Consider the following 20,079-nt stretch of genomic DNA (forward strand, 5'->3'; position numbering starts at 1 on the left):
TTGCTGTTTGGGAAGTGAGGGGGTCACTGTCACAGTTCCTCACTTCCCAGCCCCCCAGGGCGATGACTTCAGTTTACCTTAATAAGTGAAGAGTTCTGGAAACAGAAGTCTATGTGTCCCTTTCTTATCACTGAACACCCATAACCATAGGTAGTAGGCAGGCAGTGGCCTGCACCGGTATGGCAAAAGTCCCAGACAGCCTTCCCTGGATTCCCAAATATGCACGATGGCTCATTTCCTCTCCTAGGTGCTCATGAGCCATTCTGTCAAAGCCATGGGGACAGAGAGACCATGCAGCCTGACACCTTTCTGTTACATATGAGCATTTCAGGTTGGGGCAGGGCAGCGCTTCCTCAAGACCCATTAAAATATACCTGGAAGGGCCGGGGTAGCTCAGTGGTAGAATAGCATTCACAAGGGTTTAATCTCTAGCACAGCCCAAAATAGATTAAATAGATCTGAGCTCACACTATAGTTTCATCGTGGCTCACACGTATAGTTTTAACTAGCAGGAAAGCTGACAGGGCCGGGGTGTCCGTGGAGGTTAGGAGTTGAAGATCATGCTAGAAAGCATAACGAGACCTCACTCATCCAAAAGGGTTGGGGAAACTGGGGATTGAGCTCAGCAGGTAGAGTGCTTGCCTAGCACGACCTAGGTTTAACCTCTAGCACTTGCATAAACCTGATGCCTGTAACCCCAGGGCTCCAGCGAGAGGGTTCAGGAGTTCAAGGTCCTCCTTGGCTATGTACAGATTTTGAGGCCAACCTGGGCTACATCTCAAAAAGGGGAGGAAACTCAGTGGTAGGGCAAGTGCTTATTAGCATATAGGGCAGTTCATTTCCAGCACCAAGTAACCAAATAAAACATACCTTGGTAGCCTGAGTAAGATGTCTTTACAAGTAAACTCTTTAGCCAGTTTTAGTCAGAGCAGCTCCGTGTCTTCCAGAACAGGACCTGGCCCTGCAGGATGAGTGGGCTTGAGGGGAGCAGACCTCAGGGTCAGCATGAAAACAGGAGTCTAAAGATTTAGGGCAAGACCCTAAGGTGGCCCACAGTGGGGCTTCAGCCCATCAGGTGTCTCGGGCATGTTGGCTGCCTCTTCAGGCTCCTATGGACAGATCTGTCCACATGGGGCAGCCCCGTTTGCCTTTTCACTGTATCTAAAAGGATTTCCCAGAGCCTAAGGCCCACCTACATTCTCCATCCTCACCAATGTCCCCCACTTCTGGTGGTCCAGCCCCACTTGTCACCTCCCCATACCTGTGATCATCGGTTGTTCTTCCTCTGCCGCTGCTGCCCCAAGCCTGCTTCCGCTGACACTCTGGGCTGGGCTGGGCTGAGCTTCCCTGGTAGGACCTGCTCCTGGGCAGGCCCGACACACCCACCTTAAAGATCTCAGAACGTCCGCCCCAGTTCCTGTACTCACCCAGCCCCACAGAGTCAAAGAGGAGAAAAGCTTTGACCACAGATACCTTCACAAACAGGTCAGAGAAGCAAGCTCTAAAAGCTGGTGAAAACCCAGCCTTAACCCCAGTCACCTAACTCTGCAACTATGGCTCCCAGATGTGCAGTTTCCGGGAACTCTCTGTGGCACACCCACCCACTGATACCTGATGACTAATATACACACACACACACACACACACACACACACATCATGATGTTCTCACCTGTCTCCTCCCTGCCTGTCTCTCTTCCTCTCTTGGGTCAGCTAGGTAGTTTAGCAAAAGTGGCTCGTGGTTGTAGCTTCCCCTGCCTGGAGCCTGTTGGTCAGCCAAGGGTTCTCCCTCCTTGCCTGCCTACCAGCACACACCCAGTTCCTCCATCAGGCCAGTTGCCTGACTGGGTGCTTCCTTCTCTCCCTCTGTCTCCCTCAGGCTGGGAGCTCCTGGAGGTAGGGGGCTTGTGGTGGTCTCTGTCTGCTCTTTGGGCTGAGCATAGCCCTTCAATACATATTAGTAGGCAAAGACGGATCTTTTGGAGATAGCTGACAAAGGTATCGTGGTTAAATGAGTTTGACCAACCCTGGATAAAATCAACGTGAATATTCTGCTGAGTGAGAAGCCGTGGGTTGATCACTCCTGAAGGCTGGAGGGTGCGTTATACTAGCTGTGGTTTTTTCCCTTTGTGATGACTGAATTTAAGATCTCATGTGTACACTAAGCAAATGCTCTGGCACCCAGTCGTACACCCTGGGTCTACTGTTTAGAGCAAGTTTCAACATCTCTCTTTATGTATCTCTAGCTTTGAACTCACTATGTAGATAAGGCTGGCCTCAAACTTAAAGACATCCTCCTGCCTCTGACTCCCGAGTGCTGCAATTAAAGGCATGTACCATCACTGCCACCTGGTTTAAAAGGAATTTTATGCTACAGAAAACCACAATTAATCACAATGCAAAGATCAACTGTTGCTGGTGTACCCTACAATATACCTCCTGCAGGTTCGGGGAACATCTCCAAAGAGGGGCAGAAAGACTGTAAGAACCTGAGAAACAGGAAGTAGAAATGACAGGATGTTTCCCTGTCACACATTGTACCTCGGCAGACATGGCTGCCTAAATAAGACCTGAATAGTATCACGGCCAGTAGGTGGATGGATCACCAGGGTTCCCACCTCTAGATAAAGAACTGCTGTCCCAGGGATGAGGCCCGTAATTGCCTAACCACTGCCAAAACCCTTGACACTGTATGCACACAAGCAATGCTGAATGGACTCAGCAGGTTGTAGTGTGTGTGTGTGTGTGTGTGTGTGTAAAACAATAACAGTCAAAGAAAAAGGCCAATTCATTCATTTAAGAGGGAGTAAGGAGGAGACATGGGAGAAATCAGAGAGACAGACAGGAGGAAGGGGAGAAATTAACTTATTATATTTTAATTAAAATAAATAGAAATTGAAAATATTTGTGTGTGTGTGTCTGTGTGCAAGGTGCGTGGTGCCAGTGCTTGTGACGGCCAGAAGATGGCACTCAATCTTCAGGAACTGAAGTTACAGATGGTTGTAAGTCACCAGACATGAGTGCCAGGAACCAAACCCAGGTCTCCTGCAAGAGCAGAAACTGTCCCTAACCTCTGACCCTTCTCTCTGTCCATACAATTGTTTCTTTAGTTTTTTTTTTTGAGACATGGTCTATTACATAGCTCTAGCAGACCTGGAACCTGCTCCATTGACCTGCCTGAGCTGGAACTCACAGAGATCTGCCTCTGCCTCCCCAGAGCTGGGGTTAAAGGCATCACCACACTTGGACTCATTTTATTTATTTATTTATTTATTTATTTATTAAAAAAAAAAAGACAGGGTCTCAAGCCCCGTGATAGTGGTACATGCCTTTAATCTCAGTACTTGGAAGGCAGAGGCACTCAGATCTCTGTGAGTCTGAAGCCAGCCTGGTCTACAGAGTGAGTTCCACTACAGCCAGGGCTACACAGAGAAACCCTGTCTCAAAAACAAAAACAAAACCAAAAACAAAACAAACAAACAAACAAAACCCACAAAACCCCAAAAATCAAAGACAGGGGTCTCATGTAGCCCAGGATGTCTTCTCTGTACCTCTCAAGTGTTGGGATCCCAGGCATATGCCATCACACAGAATTTTATGAACATGTGTATGTGTGTTTGCATGTGTGTATGTGTGTGTGTGTATGTGTGTGTGCAAGGTGCAATCATGCCATTTACCTGTGTCAACACTATGGTGTCTGTTCTCACCTTCCCCCACCCCACCCCACCCGTTGCATGGTTTCTGGGCTTTTGACTTAAGACACCAGTCCTTCTCAGTACATAATTTTATTTGCTAAGCAATCTCTTTAGCTCCCCACAATTGCCCCCCCCCCCCTTTTAGAGGAAGGGTCTCATGGAAACCCAAGTTGACCTTAATCCATGTGACTAGGGATGACCTTGAATTTCTTTTTTTTTTTTTTTGGTTTTTTTTTCGAGACAGGGTTTCTCTGTGTAGCTCTGGCTGTCCTGGAACTCACTTTGTAGACCAGGCTGGCCTCGAACTCAGAAATCCACCTGCCTCTGCCTCCCGAGTGCTGGGATTAAAGGCGTGCGCCACCACGCCCGGCGACCTTGAATTTCTTATCTTTTAACCTCTACTTCCCAGGGGCTGGGGTTAAAGGCTTGCACCACCTACCCCATGCCTGAGGGAATCTAGAGTCTTGTCCAGGCTGGGAAAGCACAACATCTAGTGAGCCAGAGCCACACCTCCCCGACCCCAAGTACTGTTTTGTTTGAGTTAAAACTTTGTTAATGACTGCAGTGGTTTGAACAGGTTTGGCCACATAGACTCCTGTGTTTGAATGGTTGGCCCACAGGGGTGGCACTATTAGGAGGTGTGGCCTTGTTGGAGGAAGTGTGTCACTGTGGGGGGTGGACTTTGAGCTCTCCTATGCTCAAGTTCCGTCCAGTGTGGAATCAGTCTCCTCCTGGCTGCCTTTGAATCAAGATATAGAACTCTCAGCTCCTCCTGCGCCATGTCTGCCTGCACACTGCCATGCTACCCCCCATGAGGATGATGGACTAAACCTCTGAACCTGTAAGCCAGCCCCAATTAAATGTTGTCCTTTCTAAGCATTGCCTTAGTCTTGGTGCCCCTTCCCAGCAATGAACCCCTAACTGAGACAATGACTGTTGGCCTAGAGAAGAGACTCTGCCATTTTCTAGGGTTACACTGAGTGTGCAAATTATCCAAGAGCAGTGCCAAGGCAACACTTCAAAGTGCTTCATCATTGCGACCATCTGGCAAACCGGTCATCGTCAAGGACTTCCGAGCTCCGGGATGTAGTTCCTCTCTCCTAACAGAGGGAAATGGCAGGCTATGTCATACTTTTCTGGGGTTGGCCTTGGCCTTGAAAATCCCCCATTCACATGAGAACACATGGAGCCCAGAGCTTCAGAGATGAAGATCTGAACACCCTCATGGCCCTCCTAACCCCTCGGATGTGCAGCTCCTTGACTGCTTAGGCCTCCTGTGGCAATGCCTCCCTCAGTGCTGTGATTCCCAGGAAGTTCTCTCACTGATGTGCAGACCTCACACCAGTGTCTGGAAGGAGATCCCTAGGGAGGGAGGGGGCGGTGCTGAGGGTGGGGGCCACACTAAGCAGAGCATGTGGGCTGCAGATAAACGTTTTATTTGAAGGTATTCTTCAAGGCACTCGGAGCTCCCATCATGCACCTCTCTGGAACTGTTCTCACAACCCAAAGAAAATGCAAGTAGGGGCCAGGTAGGAGGCCCCGTGAGGGGCACCTGGAAGCCAACTGACAGATGTAGTCTGAGAGCGATGGAGCAAGGTAGAGCTGGGGTGGGAGGACACAGACCTCAGCTCATCCAAACTGGCCTATAGCCAAAGTGCTAAACTCTTGGCTCCATCGAAGGATCACCTCCTCACTCTTAGCCAGGCTTAGCACGTTGTACTTCTCATTCAGCATACACCTCATGCGGGACATCTACAAAGGGGTGGCATATATGGGAGCACGAGGTGAGGAGGTGCCAGGACAAGGGGCAAGTGGGAGAGGGCAGGAAGGAGTACAGATAGAGACGTACACTCAGAGAGAAAGCCCCTTAGCCTAGACTACCTAATGCATAAGGCTGGGAGCCCGGACAGGAACTCACTATCCAGTTTTCAGGCCAACTGAGGCTCTCCTTCTGGCTCCTCAGGGCCCACCCCTCTTATCTGTCCCAGCTGCCCCTGCTCACTCCTGCCTGAGAGGGCCTGGCTCACCCCAAGGCTAGGAAGAGAAGGCACCGTGAGGAGCCTCTGCCTCAGAAAAGCTGACTGGGAACTGTTTCCACAAGCCTAGTTTCTAGAATAGAAGGGCTTGGCACAGGTCCTTCCAGGGGCACTAAGGGCGGTGTGGACAGGGTCAGCAGCTCACCTTTCTGTTCTGGTTTCTCAACAGGCACTGCTGGCTTTTGAAGGAACAGTAGTTTGGGTACTGGATATAGTTTGTGTCACAAATCTACACCAGGAAAGCCAGGGAAAGGAGAGCATCAAAATCCTGACAGGACACTAGTGTCCAGCTTAAGGGTAATGGCAGCCTGCCCTGGGTGGGACAGGGCATAGCTGAGGGCACCCCGCCACGCTTCCTTTTACCTCCTTCTGCCCTCCATCATGGATCCCTGGGAAGCAGTTGGGAGGTAAGGGAACCAGGAGACCCTGTCCTATTGGTCAGCACTGGGATGCAGAGGAAGGTACTTAAGGGTCCGGTACAGGAATGGCCAAGGGCTTGCTTAGCACACATAGGCGCTTGGTGACATCCCTAGCAACACACAGACACACAGACAGACAGACAGACAGACAGACATAGACACAGACACACACAGACATACACACAAATGCACACAGATACCAACACATATAGACACAGACACACACACACACACAGAGATACACACAGACATACACAGAAACACACACACACACACATATATATATATATATATATATATATTCACACACAGATAACACACAGACATGCACAGAAACACACACACACACACACACACACACACACACACACACACACATATATATATATATATATATATATATATATATATACTCACACACAGATAACACACAGACATGCACAGAAACACACACACACACATATATATTACTCACACACAGATAACACACAGACATGCACAGAAACACACATACACACACACACACACACACACATATATATATATATATATATATATATATATATATATATATATATACTCACACACAGATAACACACAGACATGCACAGAAACACGTATACAGACACACACACAGAGGTGTGTCAGAGAGGAACAGAGTATAGGCCATAGGAAGGTGACCCAACTAGTGGTCCAATCATCAGGAAGCCTGTTGGTGATAAGTGAGGGGGAGAGGGAGGGGCAGGAGGCTCTCTGATGTGTGACGGTAGACAATCACTCCCTTGTGGCCCCTGCCTACTGTCAGACTACTGTGGAGTGGGCTTCGGGACTAGCTCTCAGCAACAGTAGATAGAGGAGGCAGTGTGGGGTGAGGGGAAACGTGCTGATATTATTGGTCAGGGGAAGCAAGGCTTTGGGCTGGGCTAGGGAGGCTGGTTCACAGAGCTGGGCAGGATCGCTTGCATTCAGTGAGTATTTGTTGTCGGTGAGCAGTGAGTTGGAGTGGGCAGTGATTTGAGCAAAGCCAACCAGCAAATGACTGGCAAGGCTGCAGCTAGAGCCTCTGTCTCCATCTCTTGCCCCCCAGGGCTGGAGTCTTCTCACTGCATTCCTACTGCTGTGTTGAATGTGACCCTGCTCTGGGGGGGGGGGGTGGGGGTGGGAGGGAGGGTGTGACCTACTCTGTTGAAGAATGGCAGGAGACCACCAAGGGCTGGCTGGGTCTCAGCGCCAGGATCCCAAGCCCCAGACTATTTAGAACAAGTACCTAGAAAGAACTGGGGTACCTGCGGGGGCTAAGATTGAAGAAGAGGGTCTGACCTTGGTGGGGAAATCCCCCTCCTGGAAGCTAAGGAACTCGGCCTTGAGCCAGTTGGAGACTCGGTCATCTTCACAGCCCTTCATAGCAAGCCGGTTGCACCAGAACTCTGAGCTGAGTCCTCCGTACATTTCTAGCCCAGCAAAGCGTCCTTTATCTGGGATCCTCGCCTATGGAACGGAGACACGTGAGAGGCACAGGTCTCTCCGCCCCCAAGCCTCCTCCCTTCCCACAGCCCCTTCAGCGGCTGAGAGGTACCTGGTTGCCCGTGGATATGCTCTGGGCTGAGAGCAAGGGGCTGATGAAGGGTATCTTGTGGGAAGCGTCACACTCCTGGCGCAGCACGCTGGCTTCACTGTGGCACTGCTCCAGCTTCAGGGAGCAGAATGCACAGAGGGGACAGGCAGCTGTGTGTCGCCTTCCGAGATTGTCACACACCTGGGACAGGAGTTTGAGCAAGAGGCTGAGTCCTGGCAGGCTACCCTTTTCCTTGCATCAGACCTCCAGAGCATACTGTAAGGACGGTTGATGTTTTCGCCCTAAGGCCTTTTGCTCGGCTTCCCTCCCCTCTCCTCCTCCTAAGAATTTCTCCTGGACCTCCTCTCAGCTCTTTCTGGATGGTTATTCAGCTCCTAGGCAATTTCCATCTACAGGTGGCACCCACATCCTTATTACCAGCTCTGATTTCTCTCCCATGGTCCAAATTCTCCTCACCAAGTAACTCACAGGCATCTAACATGGGGGACAGCAATCGTCCTTGCTTAAGCAATCCACAAGGGATTAACTCGCCTCTTGATTTTGTTAATGACTGTGCTAATATTTGCAGAGTTGACAGTGCTGACCAGCAGTCCAGAGCATCATAAAATTGAGACCTGCCTGAGCTACTTGGCCAGACACTGCCTAAGAAAGAGAAGTGGAGATAAGTCAGGGGCTTACCCTGTTGGAGCAGGAGGATCGGGGAACTCAGAATCCTCAAGTTCCGGGCCAGCTAGGCCTACAGAGATCCTTTCTTTAGAAAACAAACAAAACCCCAGCCAGGCATGATGGCTCATGTCTTCAGTCCCTGAACCCTGGAGGCACAGGCAAGTGGATCTTGGAGCTCTAGGCCAGCCTGGTCTACTTGGTGACACACTGTGTCAAAGTCAGAAACAGCAAACAAACATCGTTAGTCCCCAAAATACTATCAAATAATATTGGCGCTTACGCAGGAGAGTGAGGTTCCATGTGGTTAGTTAATTAAGAACATTGCTCAAGGCTGGAGAGGTTGCTCAATGGGTAAGAGCACCCGACTGCTCTTCCGAAGGTCCGGAGTTCAAATCCCAGCAACCACATGGTGGCTCACAACCATCCAAGATCTGACTCCCTCTTCTGGAGTGTCTGAAGACAGCTACAGTGTACTTACATATAATCAATAAATAAATCTTTAAAAAAAAAAAGAATCTTCAATTAAATCTTTACCTTTAAAAAAAAAAAAAAAGGCCGGGTGTGGTGGCGCACGCCTTTAATCCCAGCACTCGGGAGGCAGAGGCAGGTGGATTTCTGAGTTTGAGGCCAGCCTGGTCTACAGAGTGAGTTCCAGGATCAGCCAGGGCTACACAGAGAAACCCTGTCTCGAAAAACCAAAAAAAAAAAAAAAAAAAAAGAACATTGCTCAAGGCTGAAGAGATGGCTCAGCGGTTAAGAGTACAGACTGCTCTTCCCGAGGTCCTGAGTTCAATTCCCAGCAACCACATGGTGGCTCACAACCGCCTGTAATGGCATCTGCTGCCCTCTTCCGGTGTGTGTCTGAAAAGTGTGACAGTGTCCTCATAAAGAACATTGCTCTAAGTTGGACATGGGTCCAGGTCTTTCTATCTCTCAAAGACATCCTCCGTCAAATGGCTAGCTCTGAACCCGCAGTTCCTGTAAGCTCTTGCAGAGTGGAGTTACAGCCATCTCCTAGCTGAGTGGTGGGCCCTCCTCAGCACAACCAGAAAGATCTGGCCAAACGCGTCATCGGGGGAGCCCACCGTCACCCAAGGTGCAGCCTGAAACAAGGCACGGGATCCTTTGCAACCCATGCTGACCCCGCAGCAGCAGGTAAGGAAGACAACAACACAACCCGATCCCAACCCTTTACCGACCTTCCTCTCCCTGCAACAGTAAATGGAGATTCAGGCTTTCCCCGTTAGTGCCCTATCTTTTTTGCCTCTGTCTTCTGCTACTACCTGCTCAGTAAAAGTGGACTCTGTTCCCTTGTCCAGCCATACCACCCTGAGTCTCTATGACCTCTGAACTTACATGTGTCTAAAAAACTCTACCACACCCTTTTATCATGTTGCTGACTCCTCATTCGCCTCCTGTACCAGGCTCAAGCCCCTTCCAGGCAGAAAATACATTCATTCTAAGCTTGCCATGAGCATTCAGTTCTTGCTTGCTCCAGAGCCTTTGTGCACGCTATACTCTCTACCAAGAACCTCCCACTGGGCCCCTTCTTTTGCCTTGTTAACTCCCTTCCCGTCTCAGTTTAAACTCCAGTTCCCCTAAGGGCATTCTCTGGTCATTGCAATCATGGAGAAAGGCCTGTTCACTACACTGGTTGCTTTCTTGGAACTCTCCTTCTCCCCTCCACAGTGCTGATCTCCTCACAAGGCCAGGTCTGCTGGTTGTAGCACCCACTGGGGATCAAAGCCAAGTACCTCGGATATGCAAGCACTCTCCCGCAGAGCACACCCCGGCCTTGCACACTCTCCCAGGGTGCACACCCCGGCCTTGCACACTCTCCCAGGGTGCACTACCTGGTCTTGCACACTCTCCCAAAGCATACACCCCAGCCTTGTTTTTCCTTCTTTCTCCCTGACTAGTTTCCACGGGAGCAAGCATGGCATCTACTGTTAGCATCCCAAGCGTCTAGCAGATAGCTGGGGCCCTATCAGTGTTTGTCAGAGAAGCAGGTGAATGCATGGTAGATTGGCATTCAGTGGTCGTTTGCTAAACTATACTGTTTCAAAATCAGGGAACTGTATGTGGCAGTGTATATACTGCACACTCAACTGCTAATTAGTACCAACACTGCGAGAGGATCACGTGCGCCCAGGAGCTCCAAATCAGCCTGTGCAGCACAGCAGAGGCCTTGGCTCAGACACTTAAAAATATTTTCTTGTAGTCAGCCGGTGATTGTGGTAACCACTTTAATCCCAGCACCCAGGAGGCAGAAACAGGCAGAGTTCGAGGCCAGCCTGGTGTACAGTGTTCCAGTTGGCCAAGGCTATATACAAGGAAACTGTCTCAAAACAAAAACAAAAAACAAACAAACAAACAAAAAAACCCAAAGTCTTTCTGGGAATAAACTTGCTAAGTATGGGAGAGATGTTGGAACTGGAATCTTTTTACAGATCCTTTGAAGTGCTGTGACGGTTGTCTTGATTGTCAGCTAGACAGCCTCTAGAATCAACTAAAAGGAAAGCCACAGGGCGTTCCCGTGAGGGATTTCCTTGACCAGCTTATTTCAAGCGGGAAGACCCGCCCCTAAATGGTAGCACAGATAAAAGGCAGATGGAAAAAGGAAGCTGTGTTTCTTTGCCTGCTTGCAGGCAAGTCTGTCCATTCCGCTGCTGACAATCTGCATTCCCTCACTGAGATTAGAACCCACTTCGCTGGGCTCCCAACACAGACTGAAGACCAGCTGCTCCCTAGGAACCCCCCATGTTCCAGTACCCAGCTGGGACATGTGAGACAGCCCGTCTCCTGGACTGAACGACTACCGTGGCTGGACTATCCAGACTGGATCATGTTACCCAATCTAATAAACCTTCACTCTCGGGTCCGTTCATCCAGAGGACCCTGGTACAGATGATGGATGGCACCAGTCTCCCGGATGACAGCTGTCGATCTCATGGCAGGTGACACTGGGAAAGTACAGTGTGCTTTCCTTACTTCTGGATTTTCCTGACTGTCACATAATGCTCCTGGTGGGATTATCATCCACGGACTTACAGGATGCCTTATCTGACATCTCGGTACTCCATTAGCTTTGCGGCTAATCAAGGAACTTCTCAGTCCAGCAGGTGTCTGGAACCCACTGGACTTACGATGTCCCCACCACTTGCAAGCTGCTCGCTTGATCAAATGGTGAAATGGATATTTTACCTTTTAGATTTTGTTTTGTGTGTATGAGTGTTCTGTGTGCATGTGTGTCTCTCCATCTACCACTTGGGTGCCTGATGCTCTTAGAGGCCAGAAGAGGGTGTAGGATTTCCTCAGGCTCCTCAAGTAGTGGAACTAGAGTTGCAGGTGGTTATGAACCACTATATGGGTGTTTAGAATTAAACCTGGGTCCTGGGCTGGAGAGATGGCTCAGTGGTTAAGAGTCGATTCCAGGCAACCACATGGTGTCTCACAGCCATCTGTAATGGGATCTGATGCCTTCTTCTGGTGTGTCTGAAGACAGCTACAGTGTACTTATATATAATAAATAAATAAATCTTTAAAAACAAACAAAATTGTAAAAAACCAAACCAAAACAAAAACCTAAACCCTTTGGAAGGGGAGCCAGCACTCTTAACCTCTGAGCCATCAGTCCAGCCCCTGTTTTTTGTTGTTGTTGTTGGTGGTGGTGGTTTTGTTTTTGTTTGTTTTTTTCAAAACAGGGTTTCTCTGTGTAGCCCTGGCTGTCCTGGAACTCACTCTGTAGACCAGGCTAGCCTCGAACTTAGAAATCTGCCTGCCTCTGCCTCCCGAGTGCTGGGATTAAAGCTGTGCGCCACCACGCCCGGCTGGTTTTGGTTTTTTAAAGACAGTAACAGTATCAATTAGATGGGAGCAATGGAGAGGGCTGGGGTCGTGCTTTCCAGAAGACTCTATATGTTCTGAACCAACCTCCAATATACAGTTGTTTTTTTTTTTCTATCGCCAGGATTCATGGTTCAGGACAGTGGAGCCCTTCACTGTCACCTCTGTGACACCCTAGGGACAGTTTCTTCATCCTTGGACTTTTTGCTCAGCTAGCCTAGAAGTTCTGCTTCCACGTGGGTGAGCACTTCTGCCAGGAGTCACATGAAACATTCCACTCAATTGGAAGCTAAGGCCTCTCCTTAGCCACTTTGGGCTCATGATACAAGTCATTGGGCTAAGAAAGGGATAATTGTTAGGAGGGTGACTGGTTGGACTACCAAGGGAAAACCTCCCAATGGAGATAAGATTGTCTGGACGGGGCGGGGGAGGGCTGGCGAGATGGCTCAGTGGTTAAGAGCGCCGATTGCTCTTCCGAAGGTTCCGAGTTCAAATCCCAGCAACTACATGGTGGCTCACAACCATCCATCATGAAATCTGATGGCCCTCTTCTGGAGTATCTGAGGACAGCTACAGTGTACTTACATATAATAAATAAATAAATCTTAAAAAAAAAAAAGATTGTCTGGCTGGCAGAGATCCTCTAGGGCAGTAGTTCCCAACCTTCCTAAGGTCGTGACCCTTTAACACAGTTCCTCATGTTGTGGTGACCCTCAACCATAAGATTATTTTCATTGCTACTTCATAATGATAATTTTGCTACTATTATGAATCGTAATGTAAATATCTGATATGCAGGATATAATATGCAACCCTCAGAGGGGTCACAACCCACACATTGAGAACCACGGCTTTAGGGCATCTCTCAGTGTTACCATGACTTGTGATGAAGGTCAATGGGAAGCTAGGTGACCAAGGGCCCAGCCCCTTCAGTGATACAGGACTGAATTACTCCTTTGTGCAGAGAGCCAAGGCCTTCCCCAGTGCTTCCTGATGGGAGGAGATACAGGATGAGGAACAGTAGTACAACCAGCAAAGGCGTAGTGTCCAGTCACGGCAGTGAGGGTCGTGCCCGACTCCAGCCAGGGCTCCTGGCCTAGTTCGTTAAGAACATGTTTGTGCAGGCACACATGTATTAAGCAGATATCTGTGTTTTCTTTCCTCTATTTCTTTATCATGTAACATCCACTGAGATACTATCAGCATTTCAAGGGTTGTAGGTATATATTATCATATGTAAATTATGGGACACAGAAGGACTAAGCATTCCTCAAGGGATTTTGCCACCTACTTAGTGTTTAGTTATATGTGGGGCAGTTGTATCATGTGTAGGCAGAATTATAATCTTGCCCCTTCCATTTTCATCTGGAAATGAAGCACAACATAAAGAGCTATGATTGGATGTCACCTGACAAGGGGCGAATGTCTGATTGTTGTCAACTTGACTGGATTTGAAACCGACTAGAAACAAGCCCCCCAGGAACTCCTTCGAGGGATTTTTCTTGACCAGATCATTTGAAGGGAGACCGATCCTATATGTGGGCAGCGTCTTTCAGTAGGAGCCCAGATCTAAGGGAGAGAGGTGCAAGAAGGGAGCTTTGCCTCCTTCACGCTTGCTGGCAAGTCGGTCTGTCATGTTGGTACAACGTTCTTTCACGGATAGGAGAACTGACTTCTCTTGACATCCAGTGTAGACTGAAGAACAGCAGCTCTCCAGGAATCCTCAGGTTTTCCGTGCAGGATTGGGACTGCTGGGGCATCCAGCCTCACAGATTAAGCAACTACCAGACTGTCAGCCTCTTTAGCCATCGTTGGGCCGTATAGACTGCATCGTGTAAGCAATTCTATCAGTTCTGTTTTTCTAGGAAAATCCTAATATAAGTGGCTTCCGTTATATATTGCTTTTTGGTACTGGGGATTGAACACAGGGTCTTCTGTGTGCTAGGCAAGTGCTCTACCACTGAGCCTCATCCTCAACCTTCTATTGACTTTTTTTTTTTTTTTTTTTGCATCTGGGTTTCCCTAAGTCGACCCTCATTCTGCTGCCCATTCCAGAGTGAACTTGTGACTCCTTTGTAACAGCCTCCCAAGGATCTGGGGCTACAGCTCACATCACCAGACTCAACAGGAATGGGTTCTAGGAACCTTTTGTAAAGAAACAGAGCTGAATCTAAGGCACAGCTAGGTACTGAAGGTGCTGAAGAGGATTTCAGGGATGGCTCACAGCCTAACAATCTGAAGAGCTGAAGGATGCATTCCAGACCAGACTGGCTTCCAGACTTAGGTCTTGAGCCTTCCTCTACGAAAGATGTCCTTCCAACGAACCTCAACTAGGTCTCCTGCTTTCTTCGCCCAGCCCCCTCACCCATGGCTCACACAGTGTCAGGCCCATGGGATGTCCATTAACTAGCATGGTGGACATACCGAATCCCCGAAGCCAAGGATCTCCTCCTCCATGTAGCTCCAGGCCTTGGCTGTGGGAGTCATGGTGCAGGCATTCTCCATAATGGAATAGCATAGCACCATCAGGGTCTCCGTGTGGGGCAGCTGCTGGAGGCTGCAAGAAGACATACAGGCTGGTGGGGATGGGCCAGAGGGCTGGGGCGGAAAACCACAGCCACTCTGCCCTTCCGCTGAGCACTTGGTCTTGGTCATGTGCACTAGGCAGCATGCTTAGCAGAGGGTCTCCATCCTGGAGCCTGAGAGGACCCTGGACCAATTCCTACTTTTACAAGAGGAACTGAAGTCAAAAATGGAGAAACAGTGGCTGGAGAGATGGCTCAGTGGTTAAGAGCACCTGTTGCTCTTCCAGAAGACCCATGTTTGGTCCCCTCACCCACTCTTGCAGCTCACAACTACTCATTTCTTGTAGACCAAGGGGATCTGACGCCCTCTTGGGCCCCCCTCAGACACTTGCACACATGTACCTACACACACACACACACACACACACACACACACACACACACACACATATGCCTAAGTAAAATTAAGTAAATATCAAAGAACAACGACAACAAGATGGAGAAATAACTTTCTGAAGGCTTTAGTGCTAATCAAGGCCAGAGAGAAGATCAGAACCCAGGGTGAGGCTTAAAACAAAGATGGGCACAGAACAGGAGGGGCCCGCCATTGCTAGCCGTGCTTGAAGCCTAAGCAGGTCTGAGTGGGTCTGGAGACCACAGCTGGGAAGTGGGCTTCGCATTTCCAAGGAAGGCCGCAGGGATGGATGGCAGGGCCCATGAAGAAGTCACAATTTCCTGTACCTGCCAGTGCTTTGACTTCTCCAGGAGTCATCGTACAGTTCATTCATTTCATCCATTTCCTGGGCAGACCGAATGAGCTCCTGGATATTCTTCATCATCAGTGGAGCAGACTCCACCTCTCGGACCCGGGGAGTAAAGAAGGACGGGTTGGAAGACAGTGACTGGGATTGAAACTTGGGCTCTGAGTCTGACTGCAGCCTGGACACTGACTCCAGACCTGCCTCTGTCCCCTGCCCCTCTTCCTGCTTGGCTTCCTCCTCCTCTTCCTCTTCTTCCTGCTCTTCTTGCTCCTGTGCTTCTTCTATCTTATGTTCTTGGATCTGCTCCTGCTTGTGCTGCTCCTGGCCTGGTCTCCGACTGCTCTGTTGGTCCTTGCCTCCCAGGGACAAGGATGACTGCAGCAGCTCCTCCACATTGTTGTTGAGCCGCTCAGGCCAAGGCTGGAAGGACTGGTGTTCTGTGGCTACAGCAAGGTTTAGGCGGGACCAGGAGAGAGAAGAGAAAGGAGGGATCAGACTTCCATCTCCTGGAGAAAGCCCATTTATCCATGCAGCGGTGAAGGAACAGGCCTGTAAACTCAGTAGCTGGGAGGTAGAGACAGGAGGATCAGGACTTCAAGTCCAACCAGCTCAGCTACATATAGAGCCCGAGGCTGGAACTACAAGAGATCCTATCTTGAAGCAATGTTAACACAAGATTTTGGCCTGTTTGTTTTGTTTGTTTTGGATCAATAAATTGGGGCTGGGGAGGCAGCTTCAGTTGGTAAAGTACTTGCAAGTGTGGAGATGTGAGTTCAGCCCTTAAAAATCTACATAGCCGGGCATGGTGGTACACCTTTAATCCCAGCACTCGGGAGGCAGAGGCAGGTGGATCACTGAGTTCGAGGCCAGGCTGGTCTACAGAGTGAGTTCCAGGACAGCCAGGGCTACACAGAGAAACCCTGTCTCGAAAAAAAAAAAAAAAAAGATCTACATAAAAGCTGGGTATGGTAACCTGTGTTTATAATCTCAGTCTTGGGAGGAGGAGGAAGGATGCTGCTGCTGAGGACTTACTGGCTTGCCAGTGAGCTCCAGCTTTCTTTTTATTATTATTATTATTATTACTATACAAGGTCTCACTGTGTAGTCGTAGCTACTCTGGAATGCAGAGTTCCCCCTGCTCCCTGGGTGCTAGGATGAATGGCCTGTGCCATCAAGTTCAGCAGCTTTGAGTTTCTTTTTTATGTGTCTTTTCCTTTTTTTTTCCTTGTATGTGAGTACACTGTTGTTATCTTCAGACACAACAGAGAAGGGACTCAGAACCTCAGATTGAATTACAGATGACTGAGAGCCACCATGTGGCTGCTGGGAACTAAACTCAGGACCTCTGGAAGAGCAGTCAGTTTTCTTAACTGCTGAGACCTATATCTCTAGCCCCGTGTCTATCTTTTCTTCCTTCCTTTCTTTCTTTTTGATATGTTTATCTTTATTTTATGTGCATTGCTGTTTTTGCCTGCATATATGTGTGTGTGTGAGGGTGTTAAATCGCCTGGAACTGGAGTCATAGACAGCTGTGAGCTGTCATGTGGTTGCTGGGAATTGAACTCCTGTCCTCTGGAAGAGCAGTCAGTGCTTTTAACCACTGAGCCCTCTCTCCGGTTCAGCTCCAAGTTTATTGAAAGATCCACTCTTAAAAAAAAAAAAAGGTGGTCTAAGCTAAGCATAGGAGTATATGCCTTTAATGCCAGCACTCCAGAGAAAGAGGCAGATCTTTGTAAGTCCTAGATAGTGAGTTACAGGCCAGCTAGAACTTCATAGTCATATCCTGTCTCAAACAAATCTGGTAACTGAGGAAAACACCCAGTGTTGACCTTTGATCTCCACATACATGCATGCACGTGCACATACACACACACACACACTGAACACATTATGTATAAACAAGGACATGACCATAACAGATGCTGGTGGTATGTGTCAGCTTCTTTCAAGGGTACCTATTCCCTAACTCCTAGAGCAAATGTTACCTTTTACCCATCTCATGTAGAGAACACTATGTATTCTAAAGAACTAGCAACCCTCTATTAGAATGAGGGGAGCCTAGGAATCAAACCCAGGGCCTCTCGCATAGAATGCATGGATAGAACAAAAGTATACTTTCAGCCGGGTGTGGTGGCGCACACCTTTAATCCTAGCACGCGGGAGGCAGAGGCAGGCGGATTTCTGAGGCCAGCCTGCCTGATCTACAGAGTGAGTTCCAGGACAGCCAGGGGTATACAGAGAAACCCTGTCTCGAAAAAACCAAACCCCCCCCCCCCAAAAAAAAAAGTATACATCCTACCATTTAGCTGTACTCCCGGTCCAAATACTCTCCAAAATGAAGATATCAATTTACAAAAGGCCTAGAGGGCTTTTATTTTTATTTTATGTGTATAGGTGTTTTGCCTGAATTCATGCAGTGCCTGTGGAGGCCAAAAGGGGGCATTGAATCTCCCAGGACTGGAGTTACAGACTGTTGCAAGCTGCCAAGCTAGGGCTGGGAACTGCGGTCCCCACTCTGGGAAGTCTCACCTGTGGCATGGGACACAATGGGGGTGGTCATGGAAGTGGGAGGAACTTCTGCTGAGGACTCCACCTCCTTGAGAGTGTTGGGGGATAGGATGGAGACGGGCTGGGAGCACCGGACCCTCTGCAAGGAAAGAAGGGAATTGGAACGCCTTTCCCCATGAGCAGCCACTCCTACCCCAGCAAGGACCCTTTGGAAGCGAGGGAAGGGCATAATGACTCTGCCTTTTCCTGTATCTCTTCTCTCCCGTCACTCACAGTAATGAGGGTGGTTCAGCCAGCCTTAACTTCCGTGGTGAGACTATGCCTACCATGGCAAACTGACACTGAGCCTGCGCTACAGTGAAGACCTTCCCAGAGTCCTTCCTCAACTTCCCAGCCCCACCGAGCTCCCCTGGCCCTGGATCACCAGATGCCACCTTTTTCACCTTAGCATAGTAGACATGGTTGGAGCAACGATACTGAGCAAACTGGCAGAAGGACTCAAACCAGGAAGCATATGGGAGATCGGAGCAGACTGCACCTGAGGAAGGAGAGCACCCATGGAGAGGCTGGTTACAGGAAGGCCAGGGCTGGGTCAAGGTCTCCAAGAATGAGAACAGGTTCTAGGGTGAGCTGCCAGCTATCTCCTCCTGACTCTCATATGAGCACGAAGCTTTTGGCTGGAGCCTAGGTGACCTCGGGATGCCTAGGTTTTCCCACCAGCCTGGCCCTCACCATCTGGTACCAATCCGTGGTTTTCATATTGATCCAACTGAACGAGAGTGGGGTTCCGGCAGCCATGGGTGGCACGGAGGCGGCAGGTAGTCTCTGCCTTCCAGGTTGGGGTCAGCAGGGCGAAGAAGCGTTCATACTCAGTGGATGAGAGAGGGCTGCCTGGAGTGGAAGCTGGTGATTCCTCAGCGGAAAGAGGTGTTTCAGGCAGGAGCAGCACTGCAGGGTAGGGGGACAGACAAGAATGGACCTTAACCCACAATGCACTCGGGGTCCAGTGGCCAGACCCAGGCTAGAAGTAGACCCTCCCCTCCCCGTCAATGAACTAAGAACTGAAGTGTGTGTGTGTGTGTGTCTTGGATGATGCCTGATGACTACAGTGGAAGGCTTCAAGGGACAAGAGAGAAAAGACCAGCCAAGCTCGGATCAGGTACAGCTCAACCACCTGGAGACAGCTGTCTCAAAACCCATTAAAAAAAGGGGGGTGGGGGCGCTCAGGGCCCTTCAGGAGCATAAGGGAGCCCCAGGGAAGATCCACAGCAGCTTCCAAACGGGCCAAGCGTAGCCTCTCACCTTCCAGAAGCATCAGAAGGAAGCCAGCAGCTAGATTCATCATGGCCTGGGAAGGTCCACCCGCGTTTTCACAACAAAGCGACCTCTAACGGGCCGAGCCTCGGAGAGCGTGGGTCTCGGGCTGCTAGCACGAAGGCGGCAGGAGGCGCGGCTGCTACGTCATAGAAGGTGAGGGCGGGGCCAGGCCACGAGGTGAACTCCTCTGAGCTGCACCAGTAGCGGGCCACGGACAAGCGGACCAAGTCAGAAGCCACAGGCTACATACAGCAGCCCTTCCAGTCGGTCTTCAACAGCGTAGGACCTCTATTGCTCGGTACCACTTTCTTCGAATTTATTTTTGTGTTGCCGGGAAATGAACCTAAAATCCTGCTCCTAATTTCTCCTAGCTGTAACCCCGGGTCTGCGCGCTACTTCCTGCCACTTAACCCCTAGACCCAGGAGGTGTGTACTGTCACCCCTTCTTCAGATAAAGATGGCGGGTTTCGCGAAGCAACGTCCGCGGTTTTGTGGAGACCTGGCTGTTGAGTATAGGCTGCACTGTGGGCAGCAGAGCTGGATGTCTGAAAGGAAGGCAGGGAGGGGAAGAACTAGGGAGGACACCTCTTAGGTAGGAAAAAGGCCCAAAGTTAAAATGAAGCAGGGCTGACCAAGGCGAGCACACATGGAAGGATGGTTCAGTGGCCCAAGGGATACTGTTTCAAGAGGGAGGGGACCAACACAACTCACTGGGAGGTGGGGAGAAAATA

The 20,079-nt window shown here is 49.6% G+C and overlaps 1 protein-coding gene across 1 annotated transcript; it reads right to left on the reverse strand.

Annotated features, from left to right (window-relative positions):
• Positions 1-5,095: 5,095 nt before the first annotated feature.
• Acrbp (acrosin binding protein) lies at positions 5,096-19,872 on the reverse strand. Its single transcript, XM_085839912.1, has 10 exons — positions 19,334-19,872; positions 18,764-18,979; positions 18,475-18,569; positions 18,053-18,170; positions 15,504-15,966; positions 14,662-14,794; positions 7,726-7,905; positions 7,470-7,637; positions 5,876-5,959; positions 5,096-5,446 (listed from the first exon to the last, which is right to left on the reverse strand). Exons 1-10 carry the CDS (start codon positions 19,374-19,376, stop codon positions 5,324-5,326), a joined length of 1,623 nt encoding a protein of 540 aa, XP_085696038.1. The 5' UTR covers positions 19,377-19,872; the 3' UTR covers positions 5,096-5,323.
• Positions 19,873-20,079: the final 207 nt, after the last annotated feature.

This window comes from Mus caroli, unplaced genomic scaffold (genome assembly GCF_978045245.1).
Source record: "Mus caroli unplaced genomic scaffold, Mus_caroli_1 scaffold_7, whole genome shotgun sequence".
Classification (NCBI taxonomy): Eukaryota; Metazoa; Chordata; class Mammalia; order Rodentia; family Muridae; genus Mus; species Mus caroli.

Coding starts and splice junctions, on each gene's coding strand:
- Acrbp (XM_085839912.1), bottom strand. CDS start 19,376: ATGATGAATCTAGCTGCTGGCTTCCTTCTGATGCTTCTGGAAG. Junction 18,570..18,763: donor CCACGGATTGGTACCAGATG/GTGAGGGCCAGG, acceptor CTCCTTCCTCAG/GTGCAGTCTGCTCCGATCTC. Junction 15,967..18,052: donor CATTGTGTCCCATGCCACAG/GTGAGACTTCCC, acceptor ACCTTGCTGTAG/CCACAGAACACCAGTCCTTC.